The sequence below is a fragment of the Protopterus annectens genome, chromosome 7.part0 (genome assembly GCF_019279795.1).
Source record: "Protopterus annectens isolate FY-2018-M chromosome 7.part0, PAN1.0, whole genome shotgun sequence".
NCBI lineage: Eukaryota > Metazoa > Chordata > Ceratodontiformes > Protopteridae > Protopterus > Protopterus annectens.
The window spans coordinates 1,742,451,110-1,742,478,026 of NC_056739.1; the positions used below are offsets into that span (position 1 = coordinate 1,742,451,110).

Consider the following 26,917-nt stretch of genomic DNA (forward strand, 5'->3'; position numbering starts at 1 on the left):
GTTTCGGAACAGACCTTCGGGAGAAAGGATGGATTTAATTTTAGAGACAACCTGTCGGGATGAAAGACCAAATATGGGGGCCTAGCAGAGAGTGCTTGAAGCTCAGAAACTCTATGTGCCAAAGTAATGGCCACTAAAAAAATTGTCTTCCAAGAAAGGAACTTCAACGGACAAGAAGATGCGGGCTCAAAAGGGGGAAGCATGAGTTGAGACAGCACCAAATTTAGATTCCAGGGAGTAATCGGATGTCTGATAGGGGGTCGAAGGTGATGAGTCCCTTTCAAAAAGGCTTTACATAATCTGTGGGACATAATGTTAGAACCTCCGCATCCCACATGGAAGTTAGATATGGCAGCCAATTGAACCCTTATAGTAGTGCCTGCTGCTCTACTGTGGAAAAGTGAAGTAAAAAATTCCAGAATGCTGTGAATAGGGGCGATAAAGGGATCAATACCATGTTGAGAAGCCCAATGACCAAATCATTTCCATTTACTGTTATATAATTTCCTGGTGGAGACTTTATGCGAGGAAACCAGAATATGCTGAACCACAGGAGACAAATCATGAGACCTGGCTAGGTTGGGAAGTGGAGCAGCCAAGCTGTAAGTTTGAGGGATACAAGAGAGGGGTGAAGAACTCCCGACGAATGGGTCAGAAGGTCTGGCACTGGGTCCAGAACCCAAGGTTCTTCCACTTGGTATTGTTGTACGAAGGGGAACCACATTGCTGAGGCCACAACGGGGCTATCAGAATAACAGTCCTTCCCAGGCTTTTGGCTTTCTGTAAAAATATGGGGATCAGCGGGGATGGAAAAAAGGCATATAGGAGACCCGAGGGCCAATCGTGTACGAGTGTGCCCCCTGGGATGTCCCCCGGTGGAGGGTATAGGGCAAAGTAGCTTCTGCATTTGACATTCATCAGGGATGCAAAAAGGTTGCAGCAAGGCTGGCCCCATTTGCGGAATATCCTTTCCACCACTTGTTCTTTGAGGGACCACTCGTGAGGCAATAGAATAGCTCTGCTCAATTTGTCGGCTATCACATTGGATGACCCCGGGATGTGCGTTGCTATCAGGTGGTGCCCAGTGGATACAGCCCACTGCCAAATTCTCAGGGCCTCTCGGCATAAGGGGTAAGATCTGGTTTCCCCTTGCTTGTTGATGTACCAGACTACCGACATGTTGTCTGATCGTCTCTTGAGGTAGAGAGTCGTGAAAGTGTTGCAATGCCAAGAACACCACTCTCAACTCCAAGACATTGATGTGCAAACTGGATTCCATCTCTGACCAAGTACCTTGGACAGTTCTTCCCTGCCACAGTCCCCCCACCCTATCAGGGAAGCATCCGTGGTCACTGTGGCTGTTGGAGGGGGGTGTACAAACGGACGACCTACAGTAACTTGGTGGCTGTTCAACCATCAAAGGAGGTCCTTTTTGCAAGTATTTGTCAGCAGAATCTCGTGTGACATTGGAAGTTGTTGATAAGACCACTGTGTGAAGAGTAACCATTAGAGTATCCTCATGTGCATGCGCCCCAGAGGAACCGCTATGAGAGTCGCTGACATGGTGCCTAACAGCTTCAGAACTTGGAATGCAGGGACTTTCTTTTCCATCAACAAAAGGGATACTTGGTTTCGTAAAGAGATTACTCGTTCTTGAGGCAATCTGACCAGGGCAGTGGTGGTGTCTAGATCTGCTCCTATAAAGGAAATATGCTGCGACAGTTATAAAGCAGATTTTTCGAAATTTAAGGTTATGCTCAACTGGGAGCACAGGCTGATAGTGTAATCCCTGGTGTGAATCAGTTGATGCCCGGTGGTGGCGGTGAGGAGCCAGTCGTCGAGATATGGAAACACCCGGAATCCTAAACATCTCAGGTGAGCCGTGACAACTGCCATGCATTTGGTGAACACTTTGGGGGCTGTGGTGAGACCAAAGGGCAGAGCTCGTAATTGGTAGTGATTGGCCCCAAGCCGGAAACGCAAGTGATCTCTGGATGACCTGGCCATTTTTATGTGGTAGTACGCATCCTTGAAATCTATCGAGCACATCCAATCACCCGTTTCAAGAAACAGGATTATCGACTGAAGCATGACCAACCAGAACTTTTCCTTTTTGACAAAGGAGTTGAGATTGCTGAGGTCTAAGATGGGCCTCCCGTCCCCTGTTTTCTTTGGAACTAAAAAGAACCTGGAGTAAGTTCTGGATCCTATTTGGTCCATTGAGATTGGCTGGATGACTCTTTTTTCCAGCAGCCTCTGAATTTCTACGGCTGCTAGACTCTGCAGACTGGGTGGAATGTCTGGGATTCTTGCCCGAATGGAAGGGAATTCTGAAAAGGGAATGATGTAGCCTCTGGTGATTATGCTTTTTACCCAGTAATCTGATGTAATTCCTAGTCAGGCGTCTGGGTATAAAGCTAAGCGACCCCCGACTGCCTCCAGAGTAGGATGGTCAGACCTCCTCTCAGGAGCGCTGATAGGGTTTGCCAGGGAACTGCTCCCTGTCACCCTGGTTCTGCAGACCCCCCTCTGCTGCCTGGGTGGTGTCTACCATTATATCCCCCTCCTCTGCCCCTGGAGTGGGTTTCACTACGTGTGTTTTGGAAAGCTCCTTGGGACTTTCGGAACCACAATTTTCCACCTCTTTGCCCTTTGGGGTATGGTCTAGTGGGGGTGGAAAAATGGACTCCTACGGCAGATAAAGTCTTTCCTTAATGGGGTATTCACAAAGGAAGACTTGAAGGCTTCCGCAAAGGCGCATAAGTGCATCCAGGATTGTCTCCGCAGAGCTATCGCTGAACCCGCTGCCCGGCTCAATCCCTCAGCTGCATAAGAAATGAGCCTCATGGATGAGTTTACAATGGAATTAAGGGTGTTAAGCTGTGCTGTCACTTTCTGGGAGACAGCATCACCTGTGTTGCCCTGTAGAGTATCTCCAAGCTCTTTTAGGAGATCTCGTTGAAGACAGGTAGAATGGGTTAAATAGTTAAGCGATCTCATTGCAAATGTCGCAGAACTAAAGATGCGTTTCCCATATCTATTCATCGTCCTGGAATCTCTATTAGGAGGATGGACAGAGGAAGAGGTGTCTGACATCTCTTTCTTGGTGGCCGCCGCCACCACCATGGCATCAATGGGAACCCCTTTTGTGAGAAATGACTTATCCTGAGGACAGGTGATAAATTTGTTGGGCCTCCAAGGGACCGGTTCCATAGAATCAGGAGACTCCCATGCCTTTCGAGCGATCAAGTCCATTAATTCATCGAAAGGCAGAGTAACCCAGGAGGTGTAGGGCTGAGACCCAAAAGCCTTCAGGAGCAATGACTCATCCTCAGTAGGGGTAAGGAACTGCCAGTCAACCCTCTGCCTTAGTATTTCAAGGATGTCTGCAAAAGAGACATCCTCAGAGTAGGACCGTGAGGACCCTTCTGATTCCTCCAAGTCAGTGTCTGATGTTAAGGATTCCTGGGGGGAATCTAAATGCCTCCTTTTACACAGTCTTTTCCTAGGAACTTCATCAGTGGGGGCGTCTGGTGAAGTCTCGGTCAAGCAGGGGTCACCCAATAGGGTTACCTGAGGCTCTGGGTCTTGGCGCTTAGTGGGAACCTGTGGTGTAGAGATTGAGAGTGGCCCTTTAGGGGAGGAAGAGGAAGGAACTGATGAAGTGAGGGTCTTAGCAGACATGACCTTCCTCATGGCATCGAAGGCACCGGTTTCCCAACCCGAGGAGTCCGCTGGTTCCGAAGAATACGGCAGCCTCCCAGGGGCCGAGACCATGGGCTCCAAACCAGAGGATGGAACTGAGCTCATCTGCGCCGAAGCCCCGAGAGGGAGAATCGGAACCGAAGCATCGATTCGACTCCCCCCCTCGGAACCGGTGAGAGAGTGTCGACTCCGAGACTCTTCGATCGGAACCGAAGAAGTCAAAGTCGAAGGAGCCAAGAGCAGTGGAACAGGCCTCAGGTCCATGGGTTTCACCACTATCGGATACTCTCTTTCTGGCTCCGAAGGCTCGACTGGCCTCGGAGGAGGAGCAGAACTCGTGGAAGGAGAGGTCGTAGGCTTCAAAGCCAACTGGGTCGAAGCAGCAAGCAATTTGGCCAGGGCCGGGTTCACCAAAAGTCTCTGTACCACTCGGTCCACATCGATGTCAGAACGGGCACCAGAAGAATGGGTCGAAGGAGCCATAGAAGCCACTGACTTAAGGATCGGAGATTTCAAAACCTCCAAAACTGGTTCCAACACAATGACTTGGCTCCGAGGTAAGATCTCGGTGCACAGCTCCGAAGGCTGTGGAGCTGGCAACCGAGTCCTGCCAGAGGTACTCGGAGCTGAAGACTTCGACCCCTTTGAGGACTTGGAGGTCTGGTCAGTCTTATCCAATAAATCCTGGAAGTCCGATTTCAACAATCCTCTGTCTACCAATTTCCTTCTCCTCTCTAATAACACCCTGCCACTGAAGGAATGGCATATAGAGCAGTCCTCCTGTAAATGTAGCAGACCCAAACAGTAAACACAAGAAGTATGATTATCCGTGATAGACATCTTTTGTCCACAGTCACACTTTTTGAAACCAGATTTTTGCTTTTCTGACATTGTGAAAAAAATGTTCCAATAACACTACAAAACTCGCTTAGAAGTTCAGATCGCTGAACTGCAATAACTATAGAAAGAAAAACAAACGCTCAATACAGACTATAAGGGGCTAGAGTATTAAATTTGGCAGAGCCCTGTCAAAAAGAGTAAATCAAAAAAGGTTAAAGGCCTAGCAGCAAACCGCTCCGAACTAAAAACAAAAATACCAGCTTAGATTACCTAATCTAATACCACCAAAAAGGAAGGAAAAAGTGAAGCCTCACTAAATATCAGATCCCTCATAGATATTAAAGTCTAAATATACAAATATATAATAAAAAAGAATACTGGCCCAAGCTTCTTCAGAAGATCGTGTGATCCGTTGCAGCGGCAAACTAGATCTGGGGTTTGGCAGCAGAGCATCATGGGATAGGGACTGTGTCGTGAGCTTCTAAGAGATCTGGAGCTTGGAAAGCGGCCGACTCAGAGCCGAACCCACGTGTAAGAACAAATGGCGAGATTGAACAACTTCCCATCAGCCCTTTCAAAAGCCAAAAACACAATGTCAGTGGGGACCTGATGGTGTCCCAGGCTGCGTCTTGCACAAACTACAGAACGAACTAACCCCCCACCTAAACACGCTGTTCAACCTCAGCCACTCTACAGGCTACTTGCCCATAGAATGGCGCACAGCAACGGTTATTCCTCTCCACAAAGGAGGGGCCACAACTGACCCTGGTAACTATCGCCCCATAAGACTGACTAGCCTGGTCTGCAAGGCTATGGAGCTCATCATCATGGAACTCATTAACAAAGACATTGGGAACCACCAAACACTTGACCCGACACAGTTCAGCTTTGTTAAGGGCAGATCATGCCTACTAAACCTGACTGAGTTCTTCGAGACAGTCACCAAGACCATAGACGAGGGAAAGGTGGTTCACACAGCCTACCTTGACCTCGCCAAGGCTTTCGAAACCATTCCCCACTCGGGTATTACAGAAAAACTCACAAGCCTGAACATAAACCCCTACATGACGAGATGGGCTGCCAAATGGCTTACAGACGGAACTCACACGATAAGAATAGCGGGCTCCAGGTCCGACTCTAAACCATTCACAAGTGGTGTCCCGCAAGGCTTGGTCCTGGGACCCCTACTGTTCGGCATATACTTCTCAGAAGTACAGACAAACACAGGAGGACTATGGCTAACCAAGTTCGCCGATGACTGCAAACTGGGAGCCATAATTGACTCTCCGGCTGACAGACATCCTCCAAAAAGGCCTTACTGAGACAGACACCTGGTGTCAGTCAAGGCCTCAAGTTAAATGCCAAAAAATGCATAGTCATTCTGTTTGGGAAAAACAAAACACCCATGAATTACCACATAGGTGGCAGCCCCCTTAATACAGAAGAGATAATAAGAGATCTGGGGACCCAGGTAGATAGTAATCTCTCCTTTGACAATCATATTGCCAAAGTAGTTAGGAAATCCTTCTATGTGGCCCATCTAATTACTAAAGGGTTTGCATCTAGAAATAGAGGTTATAGTGCCCCTCTACCCATCACTCATTAGACCCATCATAGAGTACAATGCCCCATTTGAGATGTATCTCACAAGACACTTCCAATAGCTGGAAAGACCACAAAAGTACCTCACCAAGAGGATTACTGGCCTCAAGCATATGTCTTATGCAGCCCGACTGAAAAACCTCCGGCTGTACTCAGTGGCATATCGCTTACTCAGAGGTGATCTCTGCCTGACTTACAAAGCCATGTCCAACTCAGAATTGACAGACATGCACCACCTAAAGAAATCCAAGTCACTGAGAGCCACACGCTCTAGTGAGCTAAACCTCGCCACAACAATAAATAGAGCATGCTGGAGGGATAGATTCCTGTTACAGAAACTCCCTATGCTTTGGAACAAAATTCCAAATTACATCAGGCAGAGCCCCTCACTAACACTCTTCAAGAGAAACCTTGATGAGTGGACGGGTAACAGAAAATACACCCCTGGGATCACTTCATTGGCTCTGCTTGACAGAGGATCAATTAATTAATCAATGGGGCAGCGAAAGCCGACACACTCTGGCTAGGCTTATAAATACCCTCGGGTAGATAGCCCAGTACCTACCTATGAACCTATGACTTCCCTTCTTAGTCGAGCAGAAGCATATCGGCATCAAGCGGAAATGGAAATCAAACCAGAAGTAGATAAAAATAAGGTAGCAACTGAGTGTGCCAAAAAAAAAAAAAAAAAAGAAAAATTATAAGGTGAAGGATCAGATGAGAAGGCAAGAAATGTGAAAAATACATAAATATAGATGCAAGTATAGAAAACTCCTGGAACAACCTCATGTTGATCAGGACTGAATGCAGGAATGGTTAAGGAGAGGTGAGTTCAAACCAAAAGATAAAAGGCTAATACTGATGGCCCAAGATAGTAGACTGCATACATATTGGTTTATAAAGTCCATTGAACATGTGGGAGAAACAGACAACTGTAGATTTTGTAAAATAGAATTGGAAACAGTTGCACACCTTGTTGCTAGTTGTGACATGCTAATGGCAGAAGGGCTGTATACTGAGAGGCTAAAAATGTGGCAAGACTGTTGCACTGGGGATTGTGCAAACATTATAATACTGAAGTAGCTGAAAAACACTGGAAACATGAGCCAAAAAGCATCATAGAAAATTATGAAGTATACATCACATGGGATCACCCATTATCAACAGTTCAAAAGACAGATGTGAGAAAAACAGATATAGTGGTCCATGAAAAGAAGACAAAAGTAGCACTGATCACTGAAATCGCCACACCCAGTAACTACAGTGTCTTGCATACAGAGAGACACAAAGTCATAAAATATCAGGATTTGCAGGCAGAAATGAGAGCAATGTGGAAGAAAGATATCCAGACAGATCCCATAGTAGAAGGAGCAACGGGTCTTATAAAAAAAGAGTCTGCAATCTATTTTAGATATGTTACCGATACATGTAACGTATTGCAGAAGGAGTCAATACCATGCACATTGCCTGTGCCAAGAGGAGCACTTTCGGCTGACATCAAAGATTGGAAACAATACTAATTTCATTAACTTTAATCATACTTTGACTTAGGAATGGGGTCCATTCCTGTCATGGTATTAGAAACCCAAAATATTTGGAGAAATTAAAGGGATAGACTCAGAGGTAAGAGATCTAGGTCCATAGATAGATATTAGCCTGAACTTTGACTGCCATGTGTCCAAAGTGGTGAGGAAGCCCTTCTATGTGGCACAACCTATAAGTAAAGATATGGCAACCAGATCCAAGGAAATTACAGTCCCTTTGTACTCAACCCTCATTAGACCAATAATCGAGTACAATGCGCCATTTGGTGTGTACTTGACTAGGAACCTACAGCAGCTGGAGCAATCTCAGAGGTTCCTCACAAATAAAATATAAGGTGTAAATAGCATGTCCTATCCAGATAGACTAAAAGCCCTATCCCTTTACTCTGTCTCCTACTGACTATTAAGGGATGATCTATGCCTGATCTACAAGGCGCTCACAAATCCAGCTCTGATGGAGCTGCTATGCATCTTCTTCTTTCGGCTTTTCTCAGTTAGGGGTCACTACAGCAGATCACCTGTCTGCTCATGATTGGCAGTAGAGGTTTACAGTGTCGAGTTGCCAGCCTGGCACCCAACCTTCCATGGAAGGCACACACACGCACGCACTCACGCCTAGGGCCAATTTAAATTGTCCAATCCACCTACAGCATGTCTTTGGGATGTGGGAGGAAACCAGAGCACCCAGAGGTAACCCACGCGACCACAGGAAGGACAAGCAGACTCCGCAAAGAAGGCACCCCAGCCGAGGATCGAACTGGAGAACCTCTTGCTGTGAGGTGACAACGCTAACTGCTGCACCACCATGGCTGCCCTATGGAGCTGCTATGCATGTACAAGTCAAACAGCACAAGGATCACCTGATCTAGGGAGCTAAACTAAGTCAGCAACTCAAACAAAACAAGCTAGAGAGATAGATATGTGTCTCAAAGATTGCCCCTTCTTTGGAACAGGCTTCCTATTCATGTTAAGCAGAGCTTTTCCCTGGTCCTCTTCATACGGAATTCGTATCAATGAAAAGGGAATCACAGATTCACACCTGGGGTAATGCCTATGTCCCTTATGGAGAGGGGCAATCTGTAAGATACTCAAGACACATGTAAAACCTATGCCATCCTCTTGCCCCTAGGGGACATATATTGGCTAAACTTGGGCTATACTGGCTAAGCTTGTAAGGGTTCTTACACTGTTAGCCTAGCAATCTCCTATGAACCTATGAAATTATTTTCTAGTAGTAGGATTTATTACCTCCTTTATAATTGCTGTACATCCCTGTTAAAATGATGCCAGAAAGGTATAAAAATTCTAAGGTCCAGGAAGTCACTTATAGTTGTTATGGTCAGAATGTATTGAACACCCCGGTCTTGTGTGAGTAGATCCATTCTATGAGGAGCTTGTGATAAGAACTGGTTGCTTGTTTATGTGCCACATTACTGTGGTATTGTCTATAAACACCTGTAAGGGTACCAGGGGCTAAAAGAGATAGTTGAAACATTTATAAGCACTAATAAATCTATTATTATTGTTATTACTATTATTGTTGTTGTTGTTGTTATTATTATGTGTTTTGGTCTACCTTGTATTTACTAAAGATCTTGCACTTTTATCCTCATAGACACTGCACCTCAAGCAAAGTCTGAGGCAGCTGTAGTGACAAACTGTGCTGGAGGTAGAAAAGAGAATGAGGAGACCTGGATTTTGAAAAATATGGTGTTTCCTGAAAAAAAAATCTCTATTCACAAACCACAAAACTGGAAACTGAATTATTACAGGATATAGATGTCATTACCACACAAATTACAGGTATCAATGGATTTTGTCATAAAGTGTCTTGCAACAGATATCATGAGACTCTTAGATGCCATGAGACCCGGTATCCTGAGTAATTCCCTTGCTGAGACAATAGTTTGAGTGGAAAAACTCAGCAATAGATCTAGATACAGATTTATGTTTTCCAGTGGAATAAAAGATCTTTGAACCATGGTGTTCTAAAGACACCCCATGAAAATAATCATGTGAAAATTAGTCAAAAAAGACATATGTAAATTCTGCTGGAATCCCAGTTTCTGTAGGAGATCCCCTATACAAGTGAGAGATTCTGGATACTTTGAAAACACTCTGCAGAGAATGGCCAGTCATGTAAATAAGGCAATATGTGAACACCTCGCAATCTGCAGTAGGCTATCAAAGGGGCTAAACACTTTACATATACCCGCAAAACACTGGATAGACCAAAGAGTAATGCAGAGTAACTGAAAATGTGATGCAGAGAAAGAAACCTTTAGACATTTCTGACATGGTTCAAGGAATGTGATGAAAAGCATCTTTTGAAAAGCTAAGGTTATTAAAAAACCCAAAAGGAAATTAAGGGATAACATTTAGAATTTGCTATAAGAAGCACAACTGAATAAACTCCTTGCCCTAAAAGAGGAAGAAGGAACGTTTCTAACACCTCCTGAGAAAGTATATGTTCCATGACCGGACGGAAAAGATGATTTAAATCTGGTAAGTGAAGAGAAATCCCTCAAAAAAGGAGGGAGAGCTTTCCACTGCCAAAAGTAACCTTGATGGATTTAGGGTTAGCCAGGGTGGGAGGGGAAGTGTTGTAAATAGTCATATAGACCTATTAGACTGTCTTTAGTTCTGGGGGGTTTCCTCTAGTTTTTTGGGAACTCCTTACCATAGCTTTTTAAACACTTACTTACCAGGAGCTTGCTGAGACTGTTCATTTTGCCTTAAAAGTAATGGAGAGCATTAAATATCTTAGCCAGGTGGAAAAGGAAGGGTTCATAAGGACCTCTGAAGCAGATGGTCAAAAAATATTTTTATATTCAAGGGAGAATTCAGAACTTCATTTCTACCACTGTCTTGAAGGTTTTGAGAATGCAACTAAACAAACATCCTCAAAACAGTTTCAGTGGCAAAAGCCCTGAAAGTGCTATCAAGAAATTGTAAGCATATTTCACAGAATGCGTAGCCACTTGAGACACAAAAGCAACAAAAAAGATTACTCCTCAAAAGAGGAAACAAATGCCAAAAACACTTCTCATGTTCACAGAAGAAACAAACAAAAATCTATACATATGACTCGACAGCTGAGAATTCTAAAAACACATGTTGCAGAAGAAAAATAGTTCTGCACTTACCATAATATTCCATCTGTGTTGTCCATTTGCATTCTTCCTCAACTGATGAGTTTGGATCCAATCCCTCGGATCTGACTTGGCCATTCCTAAAGCTTGTGGCAACCAAAAAAACTCTCAAGCTTGTCCCTTACCCATAATACAGCAACCCCAAGTTACCTCAGATCTTGTGTTCTGATTTTTGACAGAAAGGAAATATTTAATATGCATTGATACAGAAGATGAAAACTTGCATGCAGTCAATACACAAAAAGACTACATCCCAAGCTCAATATAAGGAGAATGATGTCCCCTAAACACACATTCCTCCAGAAGTTTGCAAATGATGGGGGTTGGTGGGTGGGGAGTTGAGGAGGAATGAAAATGGACAACACAGATGGAACGTTATGGTAAGTACATAACTTCTTTATCTGATGTTGTCAAATTTCATTCTATCCTTAACTGATAAGATAGAGTCCCCAGCTACCTATAATCCCAGGTGGAATCAAGGAAGGATGTTCCTGAGAACAGTTGAACCAAATGATGCTCCACTATTGGAGATCAGATCCAATTTGGAGTTTCCTCTTCTGCCCCTGAGGGGAACTTCCTCCACATGTGTCCTGGAAAGGATCCTGATATGTCTTGAACCGCATCTTCTAACCACCTCATTGATTCCTAGAAAAGGATCTTTGAGGGGTCAAAAAATGTACACTCATGGCAGATAGGGTCTTTCCATCCTTCTCACACCTGGATAATGTGTCCTTTACTTTGGGGCCAAACAAAGAAGTGCCGTCAAAAGGAGCACTGACGAACAAAGACTTGAAGGGCTCCACAAAATCACATAAGCACATACAGGCATGCCTCCTGATGAAAATGCCTGAACCCACTGCTGTTGAGGTTCCTTTGGCTACATATGAAATCGGCCTCAGGGAAGAATTTGAAACAGACTACAGGGTAGCCAACTGAGAAGTCACAGATTACAGGACCTCTGCAAACATGGATCCTAAGCAGGTATTTCAGAGTTCCTTAATCAAATCCCTCTGTAATCTTGTAAAATGTGGCAAATAATTCAGCGACCTTAAGACGAAAGTCACTGAAGCATAGAAATGCTTCTCAAACCTATCCATCACCCTGGACTCCCTGTTAGGTGGATGAACAGTGGAACTCTCCTCGGCAAGTTCCTTTTTGGTAGCCATTGCCACAACCGTGGCTTAATGGGTACCCCTTTACCCCAAAACTGTTTATCCACAGGTGGTCCCATAATCTTGTCTGGTCTCCTAGGTATGGTTTCAGGTGTCTGGTTCCTTCCACTCCTGCTGAGAGACTAACTCAATATGCTCGTCAGCAAGCAGAGTAACCCAGGAGGTAGACAGGCCAGCACCAAAAGCCTCCAGGAATATAGACTCCTTGGTTGAAGGGTTGCTTGATGTCCAGCCACCTCTCTGCTTTAGGATCTCGAGAATGTCTCCAAATGAGACATATTCAGGAGGTGACCATGGGGACCTTTCACCTTCATCAAAGTCCAGATCTTCAGTGACTGACTCCTCTGAGGGCTACAAATGCTTCCTCTTACATGTCTCTTTCTGAGGGACCTCCTCAGTTGGATGCTCTAGGGAGGTATCTTAAGAGATTGCGATACCCTGTTGGGAAACCTGGGGGTCTCGGACTGGCTGTCCCTGTGGTGAAGTGTGATGAGGCTCTGAGTGCAGAGATGTCAAGGTAGAAGGCTTAAGATCCGAAGGGGTTGGATTGGTCTGTTCTGTTGATGGACAGAAAATCCTCTTTACTGCCTTGAAGGCAGACCACTCCAGAGAAAGGGAAGACCTCAGATCCAAAAAGACAAGCTTTTGGACCGTTGTCCTCCCCTCTGCAAAAGTAATCTCTCAGAGGTGGAAGCTGGAGTCAAGTTATCCAGTGCCGAGGCTCCAAGGTGCAGAGACGCCCCTGACAACTTCAAAGTCGACTCCCCAACACCTCAAATCCAACAGGGAAGCTTCAGTTCTGACAACTCATGGGATCCAACTGAATCACAGCACTCAGAGTAAGCTTTGGATCCAAAGATATTGCTATGTTCAGACCCAAGCCAGATGGAGACAGTCGAAGGAGTCAGAGGTGGAACTTGTAGTGGGGGGTGTGGTAGAACCATGGACTTCCTGACCCAAAGTGGTAGGAGCTGGTAAGACACCCACCTGACTCTGTACTGAGAGGATCTTCTGCACCACTCTTTCCACATCTTCTTCTGTCAAACTTTTGGAAGAAGGAGTGGAAACAATAGATGGCACCTGGGTCTGTGAAGTTCAAAAAACAGTGTGAGCACCCTTGTGCGCACTGGATCCACAGAAGGTGAGTATCTTGTTCTGGATATGTGAATAACACCCAAACCAGTAGGACTGGAAGCTGATGGATCTGATATCTGTTTTCTTGGATCTGAGGAAGTTGGGGATATCAGTTTTTTTCTTTTTTCAGATAAGAGGTTGAGGTTAGATTCATCTTGGTTCTTTTCTTGGATGAGGAGGATGTAGGAAATTTCGAAGAAGTTTTCAAATGTTTAGCTTTGGGAGATTGATCTCCAGATACAGCCTCTTCAAAAGTCGAAGGTAATAGGCTCTTTAAGATAAGCTTGTTTTTGCATTCCACAAGTGCCCTGGGGTTAAAACCATGGCATATGGAACAACCTTCCTGGAAATGTAACACTCCCAGACAATATACACACATAGTATGGTTATCCGACATAGGCAGTGTGCACCCACACTTTAACACATTTTTTTAAAACTTATGGGGCCTTTTTCTGCCATAGCCAAAAAACTATAAAAAGCAAAATTTTGATTAAGGAGAGACTTTTTTGTTATACCAGGAAATAGAAGCAGAAATAGAAAAGCTATCAGCAATGGTAGAAAAAGGAACTACAACAGTGTAGAAAGAAAGTAAATGCTAACAACAGTATTAAAAGAGGTACGCACTGTACGACAGTCAAAAAGGGAAAGAGAATATTAATGATAGCAATTCAGAAAGGTACCAACTACGATAAGGTAAGGGGAGAAAACACTTTAAGAATTTAAGAGAAATTGGACTTGAGAAATTATTTTATATATTTTTTTTATTATTTGCAGTTTGTTAAACGGGACAGTCCATTGGGCCAAAATGAGCCCATTTTCAATGGAAGCCTGAGGAGAAACGCTCCATGTACAGTTTTACAATAGCAAAAATCAACAAGATTTGGAAGTAATACACAGTTTAAAAATATCAAAAACAACGTGGCATAGAAAATAGTGACAAAACATTAGTGGAATATGCTCTAACAAAGCATTCTCAGGAAATATAAAAATATCAAAGTGACATGGAAATAGTACAAAACATCTGTGGAATGTGCCCAAACAAAGCATTCTTAGGAAATATAAAATAATGCATTTTGGAGTACAAGGCATACAAGCACCTATAGTTTCTAAGACATTTAGGGGATAAGTAAAGTAGTAAAGAATAAGAGGAAGGTGAAAAGAGCAGAATCAAGTCTTAGGTTGAGTTTAGAAAAAGAAGGGAGAAGGAAGTAAAGGTGAAATAGGAGTCAGGTGGGGTGAGAACAGGAGCATTCCCAGTGAGAAGAGAGATGGGAATGGAGCAATGTCTTAAAGGTGAAGTGGTTGTGGGTAGTTCAAATGTGTGGAAGAAGTGAATTCCATAGTCGTGCGAGGGAGGAATGATAATTGAAGTTGCCCGGTAGTATGTATGGGTTTATACACTTTAAGGAGGTTCTGATGGCTGGACCTGAGCAGTCTGTCAGAAAGATGCATTTTGAGGATGGAGAAGGGCGAGGGGTAGTTAGAGGGTTTGACAATGAGCTTATTGATTAAGGAGAGACTTTTTTTGTTATATCAGGAAAGAGAAGCAGAAATAGAAAAAACTACCAGCAATGGTAGAAAAAGGAACTACACCAAGTGTAGAAAGAAAGTAAATGCTTGTTGAATGTAAGAGAGATAGTTAGGGAGTTCCAGCCAGTTCAAGGAGTGGAGAGTATTGCAGTGGTGAGAGGAGGATTTGAATCCGGTAGCAACTTAGAGATTTTATTGTAGCAAGATGACAGTTTTGACTTTAGGGTGGATTGAAGATTTGTAAGGAGAGGGGCTCCATACAAGAGGGCATGAATGAAGTAGGTGGTAGACAGGATGTGCTTGGTTGAGGGAGTAAGGTAACAACTATGTTGATACAGCATTCTCAGCTTCTGGTATGTTTTCTTAATATTAGTTTGTAGTTGAATATCAAACTTTAATTGTTCAGCAATAAGGACACCTAGAAGCTTTGTATGGGAGACTATTTCAATGGGGGTCATATTTTGGCTGACTATAGAAAAGGAGTTCTTGTCAATTTTGGTGTACTTAGATGGGTAAATATCATGATTTTGAATTTAGATGCATTGAGAGCTAGGTGATTTTTCAACATCTAAGGGTCAGTGCAAAAGAAGGCATCAAGTTAATTTCATGAGTTTGGGGAGAGATTTGGCAGTGCAAACAATGGTAAAGTCATCCGTGAATTCGACAAGTTTAGCACTTGGGATACACTGATGAAAGTCATTAATGAAGATGTTAAATAGTAAGGGGCCCCGTATAGTGCCTTGTGGAATGCATGTCAGAGTGTGAAGGAATGAAGAGGTACAGTTTTTCCCCTTGATGGCTTGTTGTCTATCTGAGAGGTAACTGGAAAACCAGTTGACGAAAGAGGAGGAAAGATTGAGATGAGAGAGCTTGGACAAGAGAAGGTTATAGGAAACAGTATCAAAGGTCTTAGATATGTCTAGAAAAAGGGTAAATACAATATTGCCAGAGCAGTTGATAATTTTGAGGAAGGAGAGAAGGGCAGTAGTCGTGCTGTGTCCAGGTCTAAATCCATGCTGTGTGGGGGTCAGCAGTTGACTGTCTAAGAGGTAGGGTAAGAGTTGCAGGTGGATACATTTTTCAAGAATTTTAGAGATAGGGGACAGTATGGCTATTGGACAGAAATTGGAGATATCAGTGTTGTTGCCCCCTTTGTGAAGGGGAATGATAAAGGCTTTTTTCCAGAGGAGGGGTACATAGGATTCTTGGATGAAACAATTTATTAGGATGCAGATGGGAAGAGCTTTGCCATTGGCAGCTGGTTTCAGAAGTTAGATGGAAGGTAATCTGGAGCATTAGAGCATGGTTTTAATTTTTGTAGGAGTTTTTTTATGGTATTGATAGGAATAGGTTTGTTAGTAAGGGGGTGAGTAGCATTGGTGCCAGAGGGAATAGAGTTAAGGGTGTGGGATGAGGTCAGAGTTGACACATTATTAGGGACAGATATGGTGACATTGGCTATTGAGTTTATGAAGAAGGAGTTAAACTGGATAGCTAAGAAATGATCTGAAGAGTTAGGATCTGGGCAGGGGTTGTCTTTTTTGTCAGGACAGATGAGGGCAGAGATACTGCTCCAGAATTTTTGGGGGCTGGATTTATGATTGTTTTAAAGTATGGAGTAGTAGGATTTTCAGTCGGTAGCAATTTGTTTTTTTTTTTTTTTTTACTTTATTACGAAGTTGTTTGTATTTGCACAGGGAGTTGGGTGTTTTGCATTTTTGGTAATGTTTCCATTATTTATCTCTGAGATGCATGAGGGTTATAGTTTTTTTGTTTAGCCACGGGACAGTTTTGGGTGTAACCTTTTTAGTTCTGGGGGGAGCAAAGCAGTTTAGTAGGTTAATGAATGAAATACTGAAGTATGTAACAGTGTTGTCCAGAGTAAGTTTTTTTTAGAGGATTCTAGTTCATGTATTTTAAAGAGTCAGAGAAAGTTTGAGGGTTGAAATTTTTCAGGGTACGGGCTGAGATATAGTTTTGTTGTAGATGGAGGGAGGAAGGTGAACGACATGCAAAGGCAGGAAGATGATTACTAAGGGAGTCGGGTAGGGTGCCACTATCAGAAATAATGTTGGGGTGGGAAACTAATATCCAGTCCGGAATACTGTCTGAAGTGTTATCTGACAAATACTTGAGAGCTAAGGTAAACCACGTCTTTCGCTGAAAGTGGCACATGAGGTCTGAGGTAAATTGGGGTTGGTGCATTATGAGTAAGGGAGAAGCTTAAGAGCTTTTTGGTTGCTACAAGCTTTAGCAATGGCTGAGGGATCGGATCTGAACCCATCAGCTGAGGGCAGAATGAAAACTGACAACATCAGAAATTTTTTTTTTCTCAAAACTATCAACAGTCTTGCTATCCTAAACAAAAGGAGAGGGAAACATATCACCCAAATGCTTAGCAGCAGCTGGGTTCAGAAAAGCAATAGATGCTGGATCTGATCTGGGAAGAGTGTATAAAAACTTCAGACTGAGGAACTTTATATACTTTGTTTGCTTTCTAGCCTGTCTGTCAGGCAAAATACAGGCTGTGACAAAAACATCCCCAGAGCAAAAAGAACAGGAGGAAAAGGAGAAGGTTCTGGAAATTTCAGTTGTAACAAATCATAATACTTTCTGAAGGACTGAAAAATATCACTGTTTTCCCAATGAAACATCAGTTTCATTCTGGAAATAGTTACATACAGAGAAAGAGGATCCTTCAAAGGGGTTGTCTGAAGCCACTCACTCCTCGGAATCTGAGTTAGAAGTCTGTGGAGAGAAAACACAATTTGTCCCTCATGATCATTTATAAGTTAATTTTCTTGAATCTCTTTAGAAAATGAAGAATCCTTTTTTTCTTTACCAAAGAGACATACAAAAAGGCTCAACAGCCTGCACTAAACCTTGAACTAAACTCAATAAACTACTCCAGTCCAGGGTCACCGAGACAAGGGAAAACAAATGTTTACGCTTTTGTTTCTTTCCGAAAGGAAATTTCTGAAGAAACAAGACTACTGTTTCAAGCAAAAACTTTAATTGGAATGAGCATAACTTTCTGGCTTGACAAAGTGGTGTTCTCTGCCCCTTCTCCTAGGACCAACAAGAGTAGCTCTCCCTTGCCCTCCAATGGCATTCCAAGAGCAGCAGAGGACATGTCTAACCCCTAGTCCATGGTGGTTGTGGGGACTACACCAGTAGGACCCAAGGAAAAGATGAGTGGTCTGATGAACCAGTTTGGTCACAGCAGAGTCACCTACCTACCTGTTGCTGAGGCACTTTAGCAGTATGCTGTGATGGCAAAGGCTGAATAATAATTTACTTTGTTTTGTGGCTGGAAGAAGGAAGAACCAAGAACTGTTAGGCTGCTACATGGTTCAGCTGAAAAAGGTGCCCAATTCCTGGGGAAGCCTAGCAGCAATAGTCAGTAAAATAGGCAAGTTGTAAAAAAAAGTAACTTTTTCACCAACAAAACACAGCAAATAGCACTTTAAACACTTATCCCACCTCCCAAAAGTAAAATAAACCAACTTTCCCAAACGAAAAGGTAGTTTAATATAAAATGTAATAATTTTTTAACATAAACGTTTTTAAAAAAGATGCTCTCATTTAAAACACATTAAAAGTCACATGACAGTTATTAAAAACACTTTTCTAGCTTTACACTTAATATTTTACAGAAAAAGTACAGACTCTATCATAAAAGTAAAGTGGAAGGTTACTTCCCCAAAGGAAACTTATCTGTCCAGCAAGGGAAGAGAGTTAATCAAACTCTGATCCTCAAAAGCCTGCAGAGGAATGCTCTCTTCTGTGGCAGGAAACTGTGAAGGGTTTGGCACCAAAATCTGACTTTTAATCAGCTCAGCTTGAGCTGACTAATGGTTTGGGAGCTTGGAAGGTGCCCTGAGGCTTTGAAAGCTGGCTGGTTGTTATATTCTTAGCAGGATATAACCCATATAGCTTAGGCTACTGCAGTAGTGATCCATATGAAACACACATGGATGTGTTCAACTTGCACAGCAGCTTCAAAGTCCAACAATTTATTATTAAGACTTGTTGAAAAGTGCAACCTTAATACAGTCAGAATTTAGAATGGCTGCAATTTTATCTGTTATGTTGAGATGTCCAGTAGATAGACTTTGCCAAAAAAGTTACTATGGGGGGGCAGCATAAGCTTTGACCATTAGGCAAAAGCCTTGGAGTAAGAGAACCAGACCATCCTTTGTAATGTAAGTTGGCCTAACATCTCAGCTCAGGTTGACGAATGTTAGATCCCCCAAAAATGACACCAATGACTTGTCCACTTATTAAAGCTAGTCAACTTTTCTTTGTATTTGATCACTATTCTGAGTGATGGTAGGATTCTATTCAATGCTACGTCTTACTTGCTCCTGTGTAATGAAATCCAACATGTTTCCCGGCCCTCAGGGCCGAGTGCCGCAAGTCATTCACATCCACATGGACTACCTCTAAGTTGTATTCATATTTGCACTGGGTGAGGGACTGGAGAGCTCATCTTGGATCCTGGTATGCTGTGGGCAGACTTTGTGAGTTCTCTCTAAATACCTCTAGCATGACCTTAAAGCCATGTATCCTCTAAAGAAATCCAAGTACATGAAAAGATCTGCCTGGGTGAATGGCATGTGCCTCTGTCATTATGCCATTTATATCAAAACCCTGCAGCAATTTTTTTTTGCAATGAATGCTTTATTTGTCTATGTGTTATGGTATGAGCTTTCAGAGGGGATATTAGCTCTACCTTAGAAGGCTGCATCTTTATAAAAATTAAGGAAATAAGCACAAAGAAAGACAACAATGGTGGTACATTCTGTTCCACAGCTCATATGAAGAAAGGGACAGAATTTAATATGCCTATTTGAAAAGCAGTTAAGGAAAATTGTAACACCAGAGAAACCTGCACGTGCTTAAGTGAGCATCAAAGGGTAGCATCTTTCTAAAATGGAGTTCAGTAATAAAGAAGCATAATATAAGTGATACAAAAATAATTTAAGAGATATTTTTAGGAAATGTATCTTCAAAGAAGCAGTAATAACCAACAAAACAGGTTCTTGGAACTGGAAGGGCGAATTTAACAGGGACGTCAAACATTTACTGGGTAAATATAAGAAGACCTGAGTATTGGGAATGGAGCGGTCAAGGCAAAAATAAAATGGGGGTTTTGGCATTTCAGAAGTGAAGAAATGAGCACTCTTGACACTTTTAGCACACATTAACTTCAATCAATTATGTGTAAAAGTCTAGCTCATAAAATTTGTAACAACAGTACCTAGATTCTTGGTGCTGAATTTTTTGTAGCAGACGTTCTGTAACCCTTCTTTTATCTTCTCCAAGAATCTTTTTCTTGTCACATGCTCTGAGGTTTATAAGGTTAAGGGTATCACACAATAATGCATCTTTCACTTCCCGATCTAGCTGGGAGTCTGTGGTGAAGCTTGGAGAGTGATTTACCTGCAAAATATTTAAGGAAGTGATTTGAGTTTGGAGAAAATACATTTTATGACATAGTCATATATAGACGGCATATGTGAAGGTTATAATGTTAATGAAGATGTTGCTGTAAAAAAAACTGGAAAATGGAGACAACAACCAAAATAAAGCAGATGTCATGAAATGGAAGGTCACTCATTTGCATTATTATCCTTTATGCAAATGTACAGCATAGCAGTAGTATGACACTTGCAGTTATCTTCCTCTTGCTGACTTGTCCTGAAAAATAACTTGCAGCTGTACAGAAAGTTTCACAGTTGTATATACAGTAGAACATTTATCTGCCATATGAAAGCTCCAAATCTGTTTGAACAAAAGTATTATAGTACAACGTTGCAAAGTTTACAAGATATGAATACTCACTTGTGATTCTATTACTGTTTTCTTAATGTAAGTTACGGTGTGACTAACTTCTTACATTACCTTGTATCCTTTTTTCTGATTGTAAACTCTAAGTTAACCTTGAAAATGATCGACTTGGATCAGTGCTCTACCTTGATCAGCAAATGCATAACTGACAGATAAATAAATATATAAATAGACAGATGGGTCAGTAAATCAATCAATCATTAAATTTTAACAAAATATGTAATTATTTTTTTAAACATCTTTATTAATTTATGATTTGAGACATAGCCAAACATACATTAATAAAAAAGAAAACAAATCATATTAACATTTTTCCATTTAAATACATATTTTTTTGTAAGAATATTTAAATAAATAAAATAATTAATGGAACAAAAAAGAAGTTGTGTACCCACCATAATGTTTTATCTGTGTTGTCTATCTTCATTTATCCTTAACCTGCGGGTTTAGTTCCGAACTCGGAACCGACTCGGCAGTACTACAGCCTGCGAGGACCAAAAACTCTCGACCTCTTCTCCCTACCCACAATGCTTCTCTCATTTTTACCTCAGATCGAGTTTGCTGATATACAGACAAAAGAGGTATATATCCCTGAAATCCTTTTCTGGAGACCATATCTGGTATAGGAATACTACAAAGTTAGTAAATAAGGACACAACTCAATTCACCAAGAGATATCAAAGGATGGGGGTTGGAGGGAGGGGCATCAAGGATAAATGAAGATCGGCAACACAGATGGAATGTTATGGTGAGTACATAACTTCTTTATCTGATGTTGTCAAGCTTCATTTATTCCTTGACCTGTGGGACAGTCTCCAGCTACTTTTTACCTTGGGCAGACTCATGGAAGAATATACCTGAGCACCATAGAGCCAAATGATGCTCTTCCCCTAGAAGCCATATCCAGTTTGTAATGAGTAATAAAGGTATGTGGGGTAGCCCAAATTGCTGCTGCATAAATATCATCCAAGGAAGCTCTGGACTGAAAAACTGTTGATGCAGCTACAGCTCTGGTACAGTGTGCCTAAAATGGTCCAGATAACTTAACATTCTTTTTAGCATATATAAAGGATATGCAGTCTTTCAACCATCTAGAAATAGTAACTTTAGATACCAGTCTACCCAGTATAGTGTTAGAAAAGGAATTAAACAGTTGGTCGGATTTTCCTGATAAACTTTGTTCTATGAAGGTAGAAACATAACTGCCTCTGGATGTCTAACAAATGCAGGCACCATTCACCTTTGTTTGAAAATTTTGGAAAGATTAGTCTGATTAATGGTTGACTCCAAAAGAAGGAAGGAAAGAAGGCTTGAAACTTGAGACCCAATCTAGGTGGAAAATCAAATACTGTGATTTACAAGATAACGCCTAAATCTCTGAAATTCATCTAGCAGAAGTAACAGCTATTAATAAAGTTGTTTTCCAAGAGAAGTACTTCAATTCTCAAGCGACTGCAGGCATAAAGGGGGAATATATCAAGGTCTGGAGAACTCAGCTGAGATCCCGCAGAACATACGGATCTTCATGTGGAGGCTTTAACACCAATGTTTCAAAAAGGCATTACAAAGTTTATGAGACATTAATGAGGCATCCTTTAATCCACTGTGGAAATTAGAAATGGCCAGTAGTTGAATCCTAATGAGAGAGGCAGAAGCTCCTTTTTCAAAGAGCAAAGTAAAAAAAATCTAAGACATTTGTGACAGGGGCTGAAAAAGGGTCTATATGATTACTATCAGCCCACCAGGAACATTTTTTATATTTGCTACAGTGAAATTTTCTAGTGGAAGGCTTGTGGGAGGCCAAAATAATCTTATGGACTAGAGAAGACACAGAGTTATGCCTGATAATCAATGGAAGTAGAGAAGCCACGCTGTGAACTTTAAGTTCTGAAGAATTAGGTGAACTAATTCCTATGGATGGGATAGATGGTCTGTAGCTGAGTCCACAGCCCATGGCTATTGAATCAGATGAAGCCAGAGAAAGGGAAACCAAATCTGTTGAGGCCAGAATGGGGCAATGAGGATAACTTTGCTCTTCAGTCTTGATGCTTTCTTCAGAAATTGAGGGCTTAACGGTACTGGGGGAAGGCGTATAGGAGTCCCGGGGGCCAAGCATGAAAGAGAGCATCTTTCAGGGTCTCCCCCAGAGGGGGGATCAGGATGAAAAAGCTGTTGCACTTGTTGTTTAGGGGTGATGCAAAGAGGTTGCAGTATGGCTTGCCCCAGTGGCGAAAAATCATTTGAGCCACTTTTGGGTTGAGAGACCAGTAGTGAGGCATGAGAATACATCTGCTCAACTTGTCTACTGTCACAATGGATATCCCTGGGATGAGTGCTACTATCAGAAAGTGGTTGGAAGAGATTGCCTATTCCCAAACCCTGAGTGCTTCTCTACAAAGGGGATAAGACTTTGTTCCTCCTGTTTGTTGATGTGCCAGACTACTGACAAGTCGGTCTGGATTGCAATTGTCCCTGGAGGAAGAACAGCTTGGAAGACCTGCGACACTAACAGCACTGCCCTCATCTCTAGGACATTGATATGCAAGATGAACTCTGTGAGTGACCAACTGCCTTGAACTGTCTTGCCCAGATAACCCCCCCCCCTCACCCAATCTGGGAAGCGTCCATGGTCACTATGGCCTGGGGTTGAGGTGGAATGAAAGGTTGTCCTGCAAGAATGTCTTCAGAGTGGATCCACCAGAGAAGATCCATTTTGCAATGGTTGGTTACTAAAATATGATGCGACATTGGCTGATGAAGAATGGACCATTGGGATGCTAGAAGCCATTGTAGAATCCTCATGTGGAATCTTGCTAGAGGTACCAATGTTAATGGTTGCTGCCATAGTACCTAGAGCCTGCATTACTAGACACGCAGGGTACTGTTCTGCTGATGATGATTTTCCTGACTTGGAATCTGATCTTTTCTAGACGGGGAAAGGGAAGACAGGCTATGTAAGTGTTTCTGTTCAAGTTTGCCCCTATAAATTCCAAATTCTGCATCGGAGTTAGATGAGATTTTTTGTGGTTTATTTTGAGTCCAAGATAGTTACAAGTCTGAAGAACATAGTCTCTTGATTTTTTTTAGGAAATGCCTGGTGGAAGTGGTAATGAGCCAGTCATCTAAGTAAGGAAACACTCTGTGTCCGTGAACTCTCAAGTGAGATGCTACCACTGCCATGCATTTGGTGAACACCCTGGGGGCTGTGGTGAGGCCAAAGGGCAGTGCTCTAAATTGGTAGTGACTGGCTTCCAGCCAGAATCGGAGATATCTCCTGAATCGTTTGTCCATCTTGATGTGATAATACACATCCTAAAACTGGAACGATGGATGTCCATCCAGAATTTCATTTGATGAACAGATTTGTTCACAACACTGAGATCCCAAATGAATCTCCAGTCCCGTCTTCTTCGGCACTAAAAAGAATCTTGATTAAATTCCGAATTCTTTCTGATCTGAATGGACATGTCAGATGACTTTTTTTCTAGCTAGCAGTTTTTTGATTTCTTGAACTGCTGGTTCCCTCTGATTGGGTGGAACATTGGGGATCCTTTTGAATTTTTTGGGGCAGTTTTGAAAGGGAACAGAGTATCCTCTGGTAATAATCCTTTGCACCCAAATATCTGTAGTTATTTCTAGTCAGGCTTGTTGGTGTAAGGATAATCATCCCCTGACTACCTTCAGAGGCAGGCAATCGGGCCTCCCTTCAGGAGTGCTGGTATGGTATGGCTGAGAAGGAATCGCTGGAATCCTTATTTTGTGGGCCACCTCTGCTGTGTGGATGGCTTCTTCCATTGAACCCCCCCCCCCGTCCCTGGGGGAGTTACCACCACTTGTATCTTGGAAAGGCCCTTGGGATTTTCAGAACCACATTTTCCTACTCCTCTGGTTCCTCAGGAAGGACCGTTGAGGAGTAGAGAAATGTACACCCAATGCAAAGAAGGTCTTTCCATCTTTCTCACACCTGCATAAGGTTTCTTGAACTTTTGGGCCAAAAAGAGAAGATCTGTCAGAAGACGCATTGACAAAAAAAAAACTTGAATAGCTCCACAAATTTGCATAAGCGCATCAGGCACGTCTCCTTATGGCTATGCTGGAAGCTGCAGGTCTGGTTGTCACTTTGGCTGCATGGGTTATGAGCCTCATGAACGAGTTGGATATGGACTTGAGGGTGGCCAACTGAGAAGCAAATTTTTCTTGGACTTCTTCAGAGACAGCTCCTACAAGGGTATTTGATAACTCCTTAATAAAATCCCTTTGAAGTCTAGTGAATTGTGCCAAAAAATTTAACAACCTTAAGGCAAAGGTCGATGAAGAGTACACCCACCTACCGAATCTATCCATAACTCAGGACTCTCTACTGGGAGGATGGATAATGGAACTCTCCTCAGATAGTTCTTTCTTTGAGGCTGCCACAACCACCATGGCATCTACTGCTAAGCCTTTTGCCCAAAACTGAAAATCTTCAGGAGCTGTGATAATTTTATCTGGCTTCCTAGGAATCAGCTCTATGGAGTCAGAAGCCTTCCAGCCCACTGCATGATCACTTTTATGAGATCATTATCTGGGAGGGGGGGGTCAACAAAGAAGTAGATGGTCAAGAATCGAAAGCTTGCAGGTATAATGACTCTTTGGGGAAAGGATGTTGGGACTTCCAGCCATCCCTCTGTTTCAGGATCTAGAGGATGTCTCATAAGGAGACATCTTCAGAGGGGTGACTTAGAAGACCCCTCCACTTCATCGCAGTCAGTATGCTCAGTGACAGATTCTTCCGAAGAATCCAAATGCTTCCTCTTGCACTTTTTCTTGTGAGGAACTTCTTTAGTGGGATAATCTGAAGAAGTATCGGAAGAGGATAAGACCTGGACAGGTATATCCTGCAGTTTTGGCCCTCGCTGTCCCAATGCAGAGACTGGAGGATAGTGAGAACGGCAGGAAGGTTCAAGGATCAACTCCAATTCAGGGGCAGATGTCTGGGTGCCACTGAGGATAAAGCCCTTGCCATTGCCTGAAAAGCAAGTTCCCCCAAAGGGGGAAGGGAGCCCGGAACCGAGAATGACTACCTTGGAACCGAGGTCCCTCCCTGCTCTGAGGAGACTGCCCCAGATGCTGAAGCTGGAGTGGAGCTCAAGGCCCTGAGGTGCAGCGATGGCTCCAAAAAAAAATGGAGGTGAAGCCTGCCCCACCAGAATTGGCAGATGAACCCGCACCCCAAGAGCCCTCCAGTTCCGATAGGACTGAAGAGGTCAGGGTAGTAATCAGTTCCAGAGATGAAGATCTGGCTGGAGCTGAAGTAGTTGGTGTGGGAAAGATCGGAGCCTGAGTTTTCAAGCCACATATGGGGTCAGAGGAGGAAGATTTGGTGGAGTCGTGGAGAAGGTAGTTCCGGAATTAGAAATAGTCAGAACCAAGGACATAGAATGCAATCCTCTCACTGCAAGAACGTGATCCACCAGCCTCAGCACATCTATTTCTGACAAGCTCTTGGTGGAGTGAACTGATTGGGTGGATGGAGATTTAGGTCTCTCTATAAATGGACTAGGTAGTTGTCCAGTATATGGATCTATAAAAGGGGAGTAATGTGTTCTCGGAAAAATGTACTCCTGTTCCTCTAGAATTATTGGTGTCAGTGCTGGTACAGTGGTTGGAACCAAGGTTGTAAGTTTCAAAACCTTGTCTTTCTTTTTAAATGTTTGCTCTGGTGCAATAGATACCAGAGGCGTCGCAGCAGAGGCTTTTGGTGCCATTGACATTTGTGGACCTTCCAGTTTAGCTTTCTTAGTCAATGGTACCAAGGGGGAGGTCGGTGCGAGTGACTTTTCTTCTTATGCTTCTAGGTTTTGGAAGAAGAAGAAGAATCCATCTTAGATTTAAAGCCAGATAAGGCCTCCTCAAAAGATGATTTTAGCAAGCCTTTCAACATCAGCTTATTTTTACATTTGAATAATGCTCAGTGGCTAAATCCATCACATATCGAGCAGTCTTCTTGAAGCTGTAATGAGGCTAAACAATATACACATAATAAAGGACCATCCAAATTAGGCATCTTTCTATTGCACTTCTGACATTTTTTAAAGCCAGAGGTACCCTTTTCATTGTCAGTCATATCTAGTTTACAGCTAAAAGTGAAAATAGAAATAAGGAAAGAAATTACAGTGTAGTGCTACCAGCAATGGTAGGCCTAGAATACCCAAGGGCATGTAGGAGAAAAATAAAGACAACACTGAGCTAAAGTAAAGAGAAAGAGGGCTGCTACCAGCAATGGTAGACAAGAAATACCAACGGTATGAAAAAGAAATCAAGACAACAACTTTTTTTCTTTTGTTGGAGGAAGAAATGAAAAGGAAAATTGAAAAGTCTACCAACTATGGTAGTAAAGAATTCA

The 26,917-nt window shown here is 42.6% G+C and overlaps 1 protein-coding gene across 1 annotated transcript in view; it reads right to left on the reverse strand.

Annotated features, from left to right (window-relative positions):
* LOC122807215 (tubulin polyglutamylase TTLL13-like) overlaps window positions 1-26,917 on the reverse strand; it is a 2,572,017-nt gene that overhangs the window by 700,721 nt on the left and 1,844,379 nt on the right. Inside the window, exon 10 of the mRNA XM_044078283.1 lies at window positions 19,943-20,124. Within this exon, the coding sequence (XP_043934218.1) occupies window positions 19,943-20,124 (182 nt within the window). The remainder of the gene's footprint in view (window positions 1-19,942; window positions 20,125-26,917) is intronic.